The sequence below is a fragment of the Caretta caretta genome, chromosome 26 (assembly GCF_965140235.1).
Source record: "Caretta caretta isolate rCarCar2 chromosome 26, rCarCar1.hap1, whole genome shotgun sequence".
In the NCBI taxonomy this organism is placed as follows: domain Eukaryota; kingdom Metazoa; phylum Chordata; order Testudines; family Cheloniidae; genus Caretta; species Caretta caretta.
In genome coordinates, this window is record NC_134231.1 from 6,549,091 (window position 1) to 6,564,398 (window position 15,308).

General features: G+C 48.0%; 1 protein-coding gene across 1 annotated transcript in view; it reads right to left on the reverse strand.

Annotated features, from left to right (window-relative positions):
• The window catches only part of PEBP4 (phosphatidylethanolamine binding protein 4), a 209,383-nt gene that overhangs the window by 23,852 nt on the left and 170,223 nt on the right, over positions 1 to 15,308 (reverse strand). The window contains exons 5-6 of the mRNA XM_048828990.2: positions 11,961 to 12,006; positions 1,653 to 1,769 (exon numbers count right to left, since the gene is read on the reverse strand). Coding sequence (XP_048684947.1) covers positions 1,653 to 1,769; positions 11,961 to 12,006 — 163 coding nt within the window. The remainder of the gene's footprint in view (positions 1 to 1,652; positions 1,770 to 11,960; positions 12,007 to 15,308) is intronic.

The window sequence follows — 15,308 nt, forward strand, 5'->3', positions numbered from 1 at the left end:
CCTTACTCTGGGGATCTAATTCAGCTCACTGAAATCACTGGAGTTGCACTCACTTATACCATGACTGAATTTTGCCAGATGGGAGGGTGAGTTAGAGCTGGGCAAAATGTTTTGCACACAATTTTTTCAGTGAAAAATGCATATCTGGTGACATAAACGTTTCACTGAATTGTTTGTTTAGAAATGAAACCTGAGGGGAAAAATCAGAAAAAAATCTAACCAGTTTCATTCTGACATTTTTCTAAATGAAACAGTCACATTTTTTGGGTTCAAAATGACTTTTCATTTCAAAATTTTCATAGATTTTTATTAAAAAAATTCGAATACGTTTTAAAATGCTCAAAATCTAAGCGCAACATTTTGGGTCAAACAAAATCAATATGTTGTTTCCTTTGGTTTGACTCAAACCAATTTTTTTTTTTACTATTTGATTTCACCAAAAATGTCCATTTTTTGTCTGACCCCAAATTATTTTTTTTTTAGGGGCTTTTTGAAATTGCCCTCAAACTAAAACATCTGTTATTCGCCCAGCTTCACAGCATGCAAACTACCTCATTGCTGTTGTCTAAATTGGATGTTTATAGGGCCAAGAAGGGACACGATACACTTCACAGATATAAAAAGGGGTCTCTCATATCTAGGCTTGGAAGGATTAGATTTTCATTGATAAATATGGGTAGACATCTATTTCACTGTGCACAACCAAACTGACAAAAATATTTCCATCGGTGAGAATATTTACAGATAGGCAAAGACAGAAAAATGCTGCTTAAGAATGTATTATAGGTTGATTTAAGGTCATTTACTTTGTATATTTTGACGTGACGGTGACAATTTATATCTTAATGGTGATAATGTGTCATGTTTTTGAAGCTCAGCATCTTCTGTCATTAAATAATTATTGTCTGTCGCCCTCCCCCCATAATTTTGGGCAACTGTGAAAATTTAAATAGATAAAAGTAAAAAAATGCTTACAAATGAACAGCAATATTAGCCACTGAAATTATTTTAAAAAATCACATGCTGCCAAGCCTAGTTGTATCCATCCACATTCACCAGGGGAATCATGTTAGAAACCTGGACAGCAAGAAAACAGGTGTCTAGGGCCGGTACAAATAGGAATCCAGGCAAGCGCAGAATCTTCTGTTTCTCTCCTGCCTCTATGAGCTCTAATGTCTTTTGCTTTACGTGGGGGCGGGATTCCCCTCTTACTGGTGTAAATGAGGAGCAACTCCACTGAAGTGGATGCGGTAAGTGCAAGTTGGGGTTTTGCCACTTGGAGTGACCCTAATTTTTGCCCTTCCCCCAAACTTGCTCGAGCGCCTTTTGTCTTCCTACTGGGCAACTGCTGCCGCCCCCACCCAGCCAGCACTGGTGCTTTGCTGTTGATGGCACCATACGGATTGGTACCAAGAGTCCCTATCTGTTCTGCAGTACCCAGCTATGCCTCTACTGGGGGTTATTTTCTATTGGGATCCTCAGATGCCTCCCAGCTTGAAAACTTGACCACGCTGAGCTGGGAGATGGTGAAATAACAGACGTGCAGACAGATGATGAAGTGATCATTCCCTTCAGATGTCAGCTGTGCTAACAGAGAGATAGACAGATACCACAAGCTCAGCAGCACACAGAGAAGGCAGGTCATCTCTTACCCAAAGATGCCTCTTCCTCTGGACTTAGGGATATGGCCTCGTGAGCCGGCTGCTCGTACAGACGAAACTGGTAGCGATGGTACCCGCTCTGGGATGGAGGTGTGGGGCGGCCGTAGTCTGGAGACAGAAAACGCAGTGGATAAGGCTAGTGCATGGCCCAAATTCCATCCCCATAGTCACATACCCCAGGTGCGTATGGCACAATTTATTTGTAGCTGGCATTTTCAGGGGAAAAAATCTCCCCCCGCTCCATTACCCTCTTTGCTCCTCGCTTCCAATAACTTCCCAGCCAGGGACTGTGTTCCCCCCCCATTCCCGTGCTTTGCATGAGCTGTTGCACTATTTATCCCAGGTTGCAGCTTCGAGCCCTTTCTGCTGTTTCCCCCTGCCTTGTCCAGGAGCTCAGGGAGCTCCTTGGAGGTGTTACGAATTATACCTGATAGGACACGCAGACAACTGCTGCGAATTATACCTGGTAGGACATGCAGACAAATGCTACGAATTACACCTGGTAGGACACGCACACAAATGCTACGAATTATACCTGATAGGTCACGCACAGTTCGAATCTAGGCTGAGGCACATAAACAAAGTCCACAACTGCAGAGTTCCCAAAAAACACCAAGTTTATTACGCTCGAGTGTGGTGCCCCCCTGCTAGCCAGGAGGGGACCCCGAATACAGATTATACAAAGGTTATATACTTTTTAGCAAAGCATGTTGCCCTCGTGCATCAGAAACCTTAGCCAATAAACAAATCCTTTTCTTATCTACCACCTATCCCTGCTTGGTGCATTCCTCGTGCTAAACCAGTATGTTAATTACACAGCATGGTCCTAAAGCCATGCATCAGTAACTTTTATTATTAGGATGGGAGGCCTCACATCAAAGGCCAGGAGATAGGGAGTTAGGGACTGACAAAAAAACAGATACTGGGAGTCAAGGCAGGCTGGAGACAAGGAGGAGGATTTTCACAGGAATGCAGTATCTAAGGAACACGCCTCCTGGTGCATGATGTGCTTGCTTTTAGACAATGGTGGGCCCCAAACCAAAATGGAGTCACATGTGCTAACTTTTCCTTAACAGTGGCGAGCGCTTGGCGCCGCTCGGCGCAAATGGACTCTGCAGGCCTGTGCAAGGGGATCCAACGCAGCGGTGCACACATCAAATGGCTCTTATATTGGAGAAGAGGATGGGGCTACTCTATTTCTCCACAGCAATGAGCCAAGCAACGCTTTGAGGCCTGGCCCCAGAGTTAGTACAGAGAGGGGAGCAGGGCAGTTACCACCCTGCTGGGGTTTTCAGGTGAGCATGTCGTTACAAAGAGAGCTGAAGAAATGCAGTGCAATCTCAGGTGTCTCCCTGTCAGGACACATCGTATGTGTCCCCTGCGCCCCATCCTCTCCCCTCCAGCCTTCCTTCTCCCAGCCCCTCCCGTTCCCTTATCTTCCACCCATCTGGCCCCTTGCCACCTGCTTGCAAGCGCATTCTTGTTTCCCCTCCACTGAAACAACCTCCCATTCGACCCCACCTGCTTCTCCAGTCCCCGCCCTAGCTTCAAAGCTCCAAAGCACTCTGCCTGCGCCTAGTGCCCAGACTGCCTCTGCCCAGACCTCCCTGTATCCCCTCGAACTCCTTCCCCTGCCCCTGAAGGCATCACATTCAAGCTCCTCACCTGCACACAGTCTTGCCCTAACCCCACATTTCGGCTCCCAGCCCCACCTGCTCTCCATCCCCATCCCCATCTCTCAGCTGTACATATTCTTCTATGCTGCCCACTACTCCCCAGAGCAGCCTCCTTCTGTCCCGTGATCCTGCTTTTCACCCCTGCTCTCTTGCCCCATCCTCTCATAGATTTGCAAGGGCCAGAAGGGACCAGTGTGATCATCTAGTTTGAGCTCATCCTGCCTGCGTTTGATTGTAAACTCCCGGGGTCGGGGGCCATGTTTGAATCTGTACAATGTGGAACGCTGGGCATCCCTATGGCCCCCGATAAATACTAATCTCTTATTCTCTGCACAGCAAACCTTAACTCTCACTCTTTTCAGCTATTTCCTTGTTGGACCCGAGTATTCTACAGGTTCTCCTGCAGTGAGCAGGGTTTTGGTTCTACAGAGACAGGCAGGATAGTGCAAGGAGCAGGCTGCTTTATATTGTTATCCCTAGCCAGGGAGTTCTTTTTATTAAAGTGTTATTGTTTCTCGGTCTACAAACCAGTTCCTCATTGGTGGTACGCTGCCAACATTTTGAAATCCTCATGCACCAAACCTCAGAGGGAAAGGAACGTTTTATGGTCAAATTGGGGACTTTTGTCTGTTTAGACTGTAGGCTCCTTTGGGCAGAGACTGTCGCTTATTATGCCTTTACACAATGCCTAGCACAATGGGGTCCCTGGTTAATACTGTAACACAAAACATGACTAACAACCACAGGCCGAGTCAGATTAAAGGTATCAGAGAAGGCCAGCCAAGATGGGAGAAAAGCTGACAAGTTAGGGGACTGTGCATGCTTTCTTCTCTTGAAATCAAGCTGCAGGAGCTGGGTCATCCGACAGGCCAGTAGCTGATGGCTATGAAAACACCACCATCATTATTAGGGCTTGGTATTTCCCCACCAGTTTATAAAATCCCGTTCCACACAAAAAATCGAGGTTTCCTCCTAACATGATGGTGATTTATGCACTACCCCGGTGCCCCTCCCACATGTTGTTAAATATTAGCTTGTATTTTTAATAAAATATGCTACTCTCCCAATCAGTAGGCCATGCTTAGTACTGCGCGGGATTGTTTGCTAAGCAAGGCAGAGCATCTCCTGAAAAAGCAGGGGAATGGCCATACTGGGTCAGACCAAAGGTCCATCAAGCCCAGTATCCTGTCCTCTGACAGTGGCCAATGCCAGGTGCCCTAGAGGGAATGAACAGAACAGGTCATCATCAAGTGATCCATCCCCTGTAGCCCATTCCCAGCTTCTGGCAAACCGAGGCTAGGGACACCATCCCTGCCCATCCTGGCTAATAGCCACTGATGGACCTATCCTCCATGAACTTATCTAGTTCTTTTTTGAAGGGCTGCATAGACTGAATGGCATGAATTCTAGTTTTCCAGCAAGAGAAGCAGCCTCACACCCTGTTCTCATAAGTCAAGGCATTAGCTGATTGCTCAGTTGGGCTCCGGCAGGAACGTCGCCCTGTGTCCATGTACACCACTGCACACTTGGCTAGCTTTTTATTGTCGTCGCCGATGTTCCCTCTAGTATAGCTGCGTGGGAAATGGTTTTCCCATCCCTCAAATATTTCAAGTTCAAATTCCCCCCCACCTCCCCATCTCAAACCGGGGCAAAAAGATAAACTCTCAAAAATATTTGTGTGCCAACATTTTTTCCTGGTTTGGGTCAATGGGAACTTTGCTTTGATAATTTTGAAACGTTTGGTTTTGATTGGATTTTGATTCCCCTTTTTTAGTTCAATTAGCTTCAATTTGGAACCAAAGTCATTTCAAATCAGAAATTTGAATTTTTTGTTTTGAAAATGTCAGTGCAAGATGTTTTAACAGTTTCAAAAATTCTTTTTTCCAACTTTTTTTTCGAGTTGGGAGATTCATCCAATCAGAACCTGGTTCATGAAGTTTCAATTTTGACGAATTGGCATTTTTGACCAAAAACTGATTCGGGAAAAAATTCCTGACAAGCTTTACCTTCAAGCAACATGTTGTGGTTTTGGGAGGAGGAAGTGTGATATAATTGTAACCTGATAACCCTGGGTGGAAAAATCTCATCTCCCTGCTAGAGAAGAGTCTTAGCTGTAAATTTTGGATCTGGAGCCCTGTCCAAACTTGCCCAGAATTCAGGGAGGCTTGGATCCAATGATCTAGCTCAGGCCTTTGTACTACAGGAAACCCGCAGGTATGGAGCACGCATCACAAAAGGGAGTCTAATGACATGCAAAGCGATTATGTGCGCAGATGTTCCATAACTGTTAAACTCTAAAAATGGCTAAAAGGGGCATTTCATATTTGTTTCAAGAAAGGAGGATGTGACGCGAAGGGACGAAAGGTGGAAATTCCTCCAGGACCTGATCAAATTAAGCCATCTGAGCAAGAGAAAGCCATAATTGCCATCTCCTCAGAGCATAAGAAGAAATTAAAAACAAAGGATCTCCTTTACTTCTCACCACTGTTGATGCTGCTAAATCGCTTACTGCATTTTGCTCTGCTTGAGGAGTGAGACAAACCCAATCAGTTTAACTTTGGGCCTGACTCTGCAAACTCTGGCTATGAGGCACAGTGGCATTGACTTACTCCTGCTTTGCAAGGCAGCACCCTTCATGGCCAGGGTTTTCAGCGCCCACCGTCAAGGTCGGATTTTCACAAGAGCTCAGGATGTTGGGTGCTGAGCACTTTGGACAGTCTGGCTGGAAATGTCACAAGGGGAGCAGTTGGCTGCTGAAAATCTGACCTTGCCTTTCTAGTTACCTTCACTCTCTGGTCCTTGCTGCACTAGCCAGCAGCTGCCAGGTTGGGGTTCCCAATACCTCAGTGGAAGGTTGAAATAAGAAAAGCCGGTAATGGTATTTTCGAAAGAAATAATAAAACACACTGCTATCCACAGCAGTTTTTTGGAAAATCTCTTTTTAAAACTGCTCCTAAGCTACTAGACAATATCCCTTTAACCAGAGACTTTTTGGGCCAAATCCCTGCCTGCTGTAACATCATTCGAATTAATCAAGCTACCCCAGGGTTGAATGTGGCCCATTTTGCATTGCAAGTCCTTGTTCCCATATACCATCTGCCTATAACGAAACCACTGGGGCCCACCTTCTTCCAAACAGCTCCTGGATTTGCTTTAAGTGGGCTGGGATTTCTTCCACTGACTGGGTTTTAACACCATTTGCTCCTCTGGATAAGTTCTATTTCAGCCAGTTTACTGTTAAACATTTTTCTGCTGCTGTCCAGGTGTGTAATAAAGTGTCTTTGCATCTCCCAGCCTGTGTGTGGCGGACTGTCATTTCCTTATGATCTTAACTCCCAAAAGAGCAATGCAAGGTATGGAATTGGTTGCAGGGATGGGAAATACTGGGGCTTTAAAATAAACTATTAAGCATAATTGATTTTAAAGGACTTGTTGTTCAGACAGCAGCCAGAGAGAAATCTCACTCATGGAAAGGCCATGGCTTGTCTTCTCTGCTGTCCTGCCCCTTAGGCAGTTGTTGGTGTAGTGTTACTAAATCAGATTGGTGGTGACTTACACCCATGCTGTAGTTTATGCTGGTGTAAATGGCTACACAAGGTACAAAGAAAAGCAGGCCCCATGTGTTCTACTCCCACCACCCTTGTAGAATCCAACCTGCTCCTTAGATACATCTGTGCTCCTCTACATTTACATTAGGGGCATGATGTGACTTGCCAGGTGGAAGAGATATCTGCTACTTAGAATCATAGAGTAATGGTCTCATAGAATCATAGAATATCAGGGTTGGAAGGGACCTCAGGAGGTCATCTAGTCCAACCCCCTGCTCAAAGCAGGACCAATCCCCAACTAAATCATCCCAGCCAGGGCTTTGTCAAGCCTGACCTTAAAAACTTCTAAGGAAGGAGATTCCACCACCTCCCTATGGTGGAAACGCATTCCAGTGTTTCACCACCCTCCTAGTGAAAAAGTTTTTCCTAATATCCAACCTAAACCTCCCTCACTGCAACTTGAGACCATTACTCCTTGTTCTGTCATCAGCTACCACTGAGAACAGTCTAGATCCATCCTCTGTGGAACCCCCTTTCTGGTAGTTGAAAGCAGCTATCAAATCCCCCCTCATTCTTCTCTTCCGCAGACTAAACAATCCCAGTTCCCTCAGCCTCTCCTCATAAGTCATGTATTCCAGTCCCCTAATCATTTTTGTTGCCCTCCGCTGGACGTTTTCCAATTCTTTCACATCCTTCTTGTAGCGTGGGGCCCCAAACTGGACACGGTACTCCAGATGAGGCCTCACCAATGTCGAATAGAGGGGAACGATCACGTCCTTCGATCTGCTGGCAATGCCGTACCTATACATCCCAAAATGCCCTTGGCCTTCTTGGCAACAAGGGCACACTGTTGACTCATACCCAGCTTCTCGTCCACTGTAATCCCTAGGTCCTTTTCTGCAGAACTGCTGCCGAGTCATTCGGTCCCTAGTCTGTAGTGGTGCATGGGATTCTTCTGTCCTAAGTGCAGGACTCTGCACTTGTCCTTGTTGAACCTCATCAGATTTCTTTTGGTCCAATCCTCCAATTTGTCTAGGGCCCTCTGTATCCTATCCCTACCCTCCAGCGTATCTACCTCTCCTCCCAGTTTAGTGTCATCTGCAAACTTGCTGAGAGTACAGTCCACGCCATCCTCCAGATCATTTATGAAGATATTGAACAAAACCGGCCCGAGGACCGACTCTTGGGGCACTCCACTTGATACCAGCTGCCAACTGGACACGGAGCCATTGATCACTACCCGTTGAGCCCGACAATCTAGCCAGCTTTCTATCCACCTTATAGTCCATTCATCCAGCCCATACTTCTTTAACTTGCTGGAAAGAATACTGTGGGAGACCGTGTCAAAAGCTTTGCTAAAGTCAAAGAATAACACATCCACCACTTTCCCCTCATCCACAGAGTCAGTTATCTTGTCATAGAAGGCAATTAGATTAGTCAGGCATGACTTGCCCTTGATGAATCCATGCTGACTGTTCCTGATCACTTTCCTCTCCTCTAAGTGCTTCAGAATTGATTCCTTGAGGACCTGCTCCATGATTTTTCCAGGGACTGAGGTGAGGCCAACTGGCCTGTAGTTCCCAGGATCCTCCTTCTTCCCTTTTTTAAAGATGGGCACCACATTAACCTTTTTCCAGTCATCCGGAACTTTCCCCGATCGCCATGAGTTTTCAAAGATAATGGCCAATGGCTCTGCAATCACATCCGCCAACTCCTTTAGCACTCTCAGATGCAGCGGATCCGGCCCCATGGACTTGTGCTCATCCAGCTTTTCTCAAGTTGCAGTGTGGGAAGTTTAGGATGGATATTAGGAAAAACTTTTTCACTAGGAGGGTGGTGAAGCATTGGAATGCGTTACCTAGGGAGGTGATGGAATCTCCTTCCTTAGAAGTTTTTAAGGTCAGGCTTGACAAAGCCCTGGCTGGGATGATTTAGTTGGGGATTGGTCCTGCTTTGAGCAGGGGGTTGAACTAGATGACTTCCTGAGGTCCCTTCCAACCCTGATATTCTATGATTCTGTGATAGAAATGTTGGGTTGGAAGGGACCTCAAGAAGCCATCGAATCCAGCCTCCTGCACTAAGCCAGGACCAAGTAAACCTAAACCATCCCTGACAGGGGTTTGTCCAACCTGTCTTAAAACCTCCAATGACAGGGATTCCACAACCTCTCTTGGAAGCCTATTCCAGAGTTTTACTAACCTACTATCTGACATAACTCTCCCTTGGGGCAGATTAAGCCCATTACTTCTTGTTCTACCTTCAGCAGACATGGAGCACAATCAATCACCAACCTCCTTATAGCAGCCCTTAACATATTGGAAGACTGTTATCAGGTCCCTCCTCAGCTTTCTTTTCTCAAGACTAAACATGCCCAGGTTTTTTAACTTTCCCTCATTGGTCATGTTTTCTAGCCCTTTGATCATTTTTGTTGCTCGCCTCTGGACTCTCTCCAATTTGTCCACATTGTTCCTAAATGTACAGTGAGCAGCCAGCTACGTTACTGGGGCCGGGACTCCAGGTCGTGGCTTGTCCTTTTGTCTTGAAGTGGGAGGGAGCTTCCCAGCCATGCTGTCCAGAGGCAGCTTCCTCTCCCCACCAGCTGGTAGGCAGTCGGAGGGGTGCACTCCAGCTTCTGGCAAAGGGGCAGGGATTCCCTCCTGGTTCGGCAGGCTGCACTGCTTTGTGTTTGGAAATGGAGGTACCAGTTTCTGGACTGTGATCAGCTCCTGCAGAGGCGTGGAAGGAGCTTCCCCAGTTTGTGCCACTCCCCAGGGGCTGAGCACAACGGAAGGCTTAGTTAGTACTATGCCCCACAATCAGGGTGGTGAGGATGTGTTCATGGCCCTGTTTCTCCCTCCACATGGGTCGGGAGAGCTTTGCCTCCTCTCTAACACTGTGCAGTGTCCATGCCCCCAGGAGCTCCATCTGGGGCATTACGCCTCCATTCCCACCCCCAGCCTGGTGTGGCTGTGCACCACAATCAAATCCTACATGCATCAAAATAACAACACAGGGCCAAGCCCCAAGGTCTTGACTCAATCCTTCCTCAGGTTGAAGGTATTATTGAGGTCATCACCCTGGGGATTTGGGCCACAGCCTTTTACATTTCTCTAGCAGTCTCACCCCAAAGGAGCCTACAGCACTTTACGCGCCAGGGGCATGATCCAAAGGGCTTTGGGTAATTATTATGATGTTATTATGTATTATTATTAGTATTATTAGTATGTATTATTAGTATTATTATGATGTAGTGGTATTGTGGTAGCCACTGTGAACCCCAATCATGAATCAGGGCCCCACTGTACTGGGCTGACCCAGAGAGCGTACGCTGAGGGTATGTCTCCCCTGCAATTAGACACTCGTGGCTGGCCCGTGCCGGCTGACTCAGGCGTGAGGGCTCGAGCTGCGGGGCTGTTTAGCTGCCATAATGTATAGTCAGGCTGGGCCTGCAGCCTGAGCTCTGGGATCCTCCCACCTCACAAGGTCCTAGAGCCTGGGCTGCAGCCCGAAGCCAAACATCTACACTGCAATGAAACAGCCCCTGAATCTGAGCCTGAGTCAGCTGGCCCGGGCCAGCCATGGGTGTCTAATTGCAGCGTCAACACACCCAGATACAGGGAAACGTATCCCGGAATTCACTGTACAGCTGCCGGGGTGGGGGCGGGGTGGGGGCAACTAGCCAGCTGAGACAACAGCTGGTGTAACAATGCAGGGAGCTCAGAAAGGAGAACAAGGGCCTGGCTTTCCAGATGGGCTGAGCACCGAGAAGTTCCCACGGATTCCAGCAGGAGCTGGGCATGTACAAGGCCTCCGAAAAGCAAGCCATTATTTGTCCATGTCATGCAAGCAAGAGGCTGGCAGTGAAGGTCTCATCGGAGAGACGAATCAGGGGGCTAGTTATAGCTGCTTGTTAGTTTGCACCATTTGTAGCTCAGGCACAAATTAAGAGAGAGAGAGATTTGGGGACATTCCACCTACAGTGAATAATCTAAGAAGCCGGGCGGGGGAGGAGGTGGAGAATGGTGGGGGGTGCTTCAGCTGGCTTGCTCTGGGGTTGAAAAAGTTTGCAATGCTTTAAACACCTCCTCATTTTCCTGTATCAGCTAAACAAGAGATCGATATCAAAGAGAAACTTGTTGTCTGGTTAGAATGTGAAACAGTTCCTCCTCGCTGCATTTCCGGTGCGAGGCCAAGGCTGTTGGTGCTCTGAAAGCCTGCAGCTGGGGGAATCCCTCGCTATTTACATCTTTCCATGTGTTTACTGAATGCAAATCAAAATGTGCGTGCAGGGAGGTTATTTTAAATGTTCTTTGCAAATCTCTTTTCACCTTGAAATGGAATGTGATTCCGAAATTCCGAAGCGGGGGATCTGCAAAGGCCACGGCTACCCGCTGTTCTGATCTGACACCATCCGTGTTGATAGACTCATGATTGGGGCCCAGATCCTGATGCTCTTACTCCGGTTGGTGAGTGCCTTAGTATGGCACCCAGGTACTGTGGTGATAGGCGGCAGTATCAACCCCTAACATGAGTAATCAACTGCAGTCAAAGGGTCCATGTGTGGAATGAGTGGATGTGTTTGGACGGTGGGCAAGCACATCAGAGCCTGCCCTGAGAATGGAGAGATTTTGTTTGAACATCTGGTGGGGGAGCGGGGACGGGGGGCGGTCCCTGCTTCTACCAATTTGGGGTCTCTACATCCCTGCAAAGCTCTAAGGACCCCTGCATTTCCGACATGTGCACCTCCTGGCTTTCATCCTCCCAGCCTCCAGGCAGCTGCCTCCCTCACAGAATTCTCTTTGGACCCATCAAGATTGCTCCTTAATGGGCCAGAAGTTTCCCTGGTTAAGCAAAACCAAGCATGTGCCCCAGGTGCTGAGCTGTCTGCCCTCCCCATCTCCTCAGACCCAGGAAGAGAGAGGTCACAAATGAACTGGTGCCCAGCTCTCCCAATGGCAGTGGAAGACAGTGACCCTAGGCCATCCCTTTGCACACCGTGCCGATACAAGTTGAATAACATGCGCCAGAGGTCTTGGGACAGTCAGACTGGTTGGGTTGGTGCAGCCCCAGCTTACCTGTTAGCACGTGGCCTTTCAGTTTTCCAGCCCTCAGGTCTGTGCCCTGCAATGACAGAAAGGATTCGGTTAACGCACAGGACACCAGAATACGCAGTTGCTCACTGGACCTAATTATTTGCGTTGTAGAGGGGCCTAGGATCAGGACCCCACTGCACTAGGTGCTGTACAGACAGGCAGTAAAAAGACAGTCCCTGCCCCACAGAGCTCACAGTCTAGGTTCTGACGAGAGACAGCAGGTGGATGAGCCAGAAGGTGGGGATTGGGGTGGGGATGACCATAAAGGAAGCAAGTTTTGAGACAGGAAGCGGGGCCCCAGCTCACTACATGCGTAGCCACTGTCAGACTTACCCATCCAGGGGGAGGGTCTCAAAGGCACAAGGGGCAGTTAGGTGCCCAGCTCCCACTGAAAGTCAGTAAGTGCCATTGGTACCTTGGGGAACCTGCCCCCAGGTGTTTAATGTTAGCACAGTACAGCCCGCTGCAGCCTCCCTCGCGGCGCTGCCTCTCAGCACAGAGCACCCCCCGGACATTGCCTCGCTTGAGTTTAGCTAGAAAGTTTCCTGAACTGAGTTTGTTTCCTTCATCTTCACCTTCTCCAAACCTCTCCTGACAGATGTCATTCCTTTCCCTGGGTAAGCAGGGGAAGGGCGGGGAGAGAATGTGCCAGGGCCTATATTTTGCTTGTTAATTTATATTTTAAAAGTGTCAGTGACTTTGTGCCCGGCAGCCAATGCACTGTAGAGTTCCCCTGAATCGCAGGCTGTGTTGTCACTGTGCTCTTGAAGCCAGCACACAGGGCCTGTCAGACGGATCATATTGGACCTGTTATCTGGGCCACAGGGTGCTGGGAAGGCTACAAAAGCTCTCTCTAAAAGCCCTGACACCATCCTGTGCACAGATATTCAGGCAGAAGTTAATTAATATCCCTGTGATGGCAGGAAGGTCACAGTGTCTTTGGAAAGCACATAGGCTGGAGTGTAGGGAACGAAGGTGAGGAATCAGAGATGCCTACAAAACCTGACAGGTGCAATTTACAGCTGCTGACACAGATCCTCAGCTGGTGTAAACTGTCATGCTTCCATTTAAGTCAATGAAGCCCTGCCAATTTACACCATCTGAGAGTCTGGCCTATTGAAGACAATGAGGCCATGCTGATTTACACCATCTGAGAATCTGGCCTGCTGTATTCTAATCAGCCCACAATGAGTGAATTATGAATAGATGCAGATTCACCAAAAGCTTCGGAGCTTCCCAAAGCAATTCCCAGCCGAAGGCTCTTTGATTTTCTTCCCCTGATGGATCCAGAGAATTTCTCTCTGTCGCTTACTCACTCTTTGATTCCCTAAGGCAATATGTGCATTACACTCTCCACCAGGAATGTCAGGGAACCAGCCTATACCATGCTGTTCTCATTTGTAGACTAGAATGGATCTATACCATGTTCGTGGCCTTTGCAAAAGCCTTGTCCAAAGCTTTAGCATGGTTAGGGGATGTAGGCAGGTCCCAGGTACCTGAAAAGGAAATCTATGATGCAAGCCTTTGTGCATCCGGTGCAATGCCTGCGGATATATCCGGGGACAGTCAAGAATGAGCATTTCTCAAACCTTGTGAGAGAGCCTAGGACAATTTAGTTATGGCGCAATTCAATGCCCTAGCTCGCCTGGACTTTACCACCCCATCACAGTCTCTCTCTCACCTCCTCCTGCTGCAGCACTTATGGAGAATTCTAATAAGGTTTTGTTGAGACCAAAATACAGTCGGGCAGAACTCACATGCTGCAAATCAACAAACAGCACTAACAGATGGGGAGAGCCAAGCATAGCACAAGCCAATGCCGTGCAAACATCCCTCGACAGGTCTGCCAATGCACCTCACTCCTGACCTGCAGCACCCCCGACTAGTCCCCCACTCAACGCTGCCAGTGCACCCCAGTCTGGAACCGTAATACCCACTGCTATTCTAGTCCTATCCCTCCTACCCTGCCAATGTGTGTGAATGCTCATCCGGAACAGCCCCCGTTATTCCAGACCTGCCTGCCCACAGGCACCCAGCTCTGCCCATGCACCTTAGTCTTGACCTGCCCTAGCAGTAATTAATTAGCAATTAAAGGAGCATCAGATAGAATGCATCTGACTCCCAGAATTGCTGGATCAAGCGTCACCCTTTCCAAGAATAATAGAAGCCATATCTTCATTGAGTCACTTGGTGATAAGAATCGACCAAGATTCATGTTGCATAGTAAAGTTCATTGTAATGCAAACATCCTCTCAGTTTCTGTGCATTAGCTTTGCAGAGCCCAATGAAATTTTACCAGCCACAGCACAGAATTTCCTCACCCTCCCTTTCCATCACGCTCATGATAAAGATACTAATGACTAAGATTTTCAAAAGTGACGAGCGATGGAAGGGGCCTGGTTTTCAGAGAGTGGGTGCTCAGAACTGAATACTGCCCCTTGGGGGTGTGTCAAGTTCCCTTCCCCCCAAACAAACCCTGAAGCACCGAAAATCACCCATCGCTTTTGAAAATCTTGGCCTAATATTTTACTTGCCCATCAAAAGAAAGAAGCGATGGGTCCCGCGTGAAGGTGTGAGGGGAGTTCTGCATGCCGCAGTCTGCCAATGCGCGGAGCAGTTTATCTCGCCAGAACAATGCTCAAATATTCTTGGATGGCAGGAGTGTTCCCCCGGCCTCAGTTTCTTTGGGATGAATTTCACTTCTTGGATAACTCTTATCTCAGCCTCTCTTCCAAACCCACGCAAGAACGTGGTGGTGGGGATTTAAAGGACTGTGCTGAGCATTCCATGGAAATTCTGATTTTTTTTTAATGCTCTGATCTGCCATTAAAAACTCTGATGCTCGATTTAAGTGAACTATGGCCGACTTCAGGAAAGACCAAGCCTCTCTGACTCAGCAGACTGCTCAGGTGAGGCCACCTGGAGCTAGGCACAGAGTCAGGACACAAGATACCTGTGGTGCTTTGCCCGAAGGCAAAGCAGGGAAAGCGGTCGTTGGTGGCAGTCGCCTGGGGCTGGGACCCTGAGAGTGAGGGTCCCACCTCGGCAGCGATTTCTTAAGGGCCGGAGCAGCAGCATGACACTGAACGAACAGATGTTAGTGGCTGAGGGTCTATAATGGGATACTTTTCGAGTTGAAACTGGTTCTAGGACCACACTCAGAATGCGGCCCCGCCCAGTTCAGAGCTGGGACACCCTCCAGCCACCGTTAGCGTGGTGTCTTCTATGCCAGGAATTGAAGCCATTTATGTTTCGGAAGAGGGTTGGTCTTTTGATTGCAGCACATGGGACTGGGAGTGAGGGGAGCAGCGTTCTGCTCCTGCATCTGCC